General features: G+C 59.4%; 1 protein-coding gene across 1 annotated transcript in view; it reads left to right on the top strand.

Annotated features, from left to right (window-relative positions):
* Nucleotides 1–726, top strand: part of LOC104541075 (protein mab-21-like 2) — a gene marked incomplete at its 5' end in the record, with an annotated part of 1,290 nt that extends 564 nt beyond the window's left edge. The window contains one exon of the mRNA XM_010185041.1: nt 1–726. Within this exon, the coding sequence (XP_010183343.1) occupies nt 1–712 (712 nt within the window).
* Nucleotides 727–1,089: the final 363 nt, after the last annotated feature.

The following is a 1,089-nucleotide window of genomic DNA, read 5'->3' as shown; positions in this document are numbered from 1 at the left end:
GTCCGCCCGCAAGATCCGCTCCCGCTTCCAGACGCTGGTGGCCCAGGCTGTGGACAAATGCAGCTACCGGGACGTGGTGAAGATGATCGCGGACACTAGCGAGGTGAAACTCCGCATTCGGGAGCGGTATGTGGTGCAGATCACACCCGCCTTCAAGTGCACCGGGATCTGGCCCCGCAGCGCGGCGCAGTGGCCCATGCCCCACATCCCCTGGCCCGGCCCCAACCGGGTGGCGGAGGTGAAGGCGGAGGGCTTCAACCTCCTCTCCAAGGAGTGCTACTCGCTCACGGGCAAGCAGAGCTCGGCCGAGAGCGACGCCTGGGTGCTGCAGTTCGGCGAGGCCGAGAACCGGCTGCTGATGGGCGGCTGCAGGAACAAGTGCCTCTCGGTGCTGAAGACGCTGCGCGACCGGCACCTGGAGCTGCCGGGGCAGCCCCTCAACAACTACCACATGAAGACGCTGCTGCTGTACGAGTGCGAGAAGCACCCGCGGGAGACCGACTGGGACGAGGCATGCCTGGGCGACCGGCTGAACGGCATCCTCCTGCAGCTCATCTCCTGCCTGCAGTGCCGGCGCTGCCCCCACTACTTCCTGCCCAACCTCGACCTCTTTCAGGGCAAGCCCCACTCGGCCCTGGAGAGCGCTGCCAAACAGACCTGGAGGCTAGCCAGGGAAATTCTCACCAATCCCAAAAGCCTCGACAAGCTATAGGGTTCACACCCCCGCACTCCAAATTCGCCCTCCGTAAACAACAGCGGCGCCTAAAAAACTTTTTATTTAACGCAAACGACGACGGAAAGAGGCGGCGAGAGCGACGCGTCCCCGCCACCCCCCACCCACCTGCAGCTCGGCGCTTAAAAACTGGCAGACGGTTTTCCCGGCATAAACTCGCACCGCCTTGCACGGAAGAAGGGAAGAGCTTCTCCTCCTGTCCTCCAATGTGAATTTTTAAAAAGTCACAAAAAGAAGCAATCGGACTTTTGCAACCTCAAAACGAAACCCGAAAGGTACATTTTCCAATCAATGTATAGTCCTTTTCTTATTCTCCCTTGTTTGCCTGAATGTTGTCACCAAGTGAAAAATTATTT

Source organism: Mesitornis unicolor, unplaced genomic scaffold (genome assembly GCF_000695765.1).
Source record: "Mesitornis unicolor isolate BGI_N332 unplaced genomic scaffold, ASM69576v1 scaffold7555, whole genome shotgun sequence".
NCBI lineage: Eukaryota > Metazoa > Chordata > Aves > Mesitornithiformes > Mesitornithidae > Mesitornis > Mesitornis unicolor.
The sequence above is the reverse complement of the archived record's forward strand: the minus strand, read 5'-3'. Positions and strand labels throughout refer to the sequence as shown.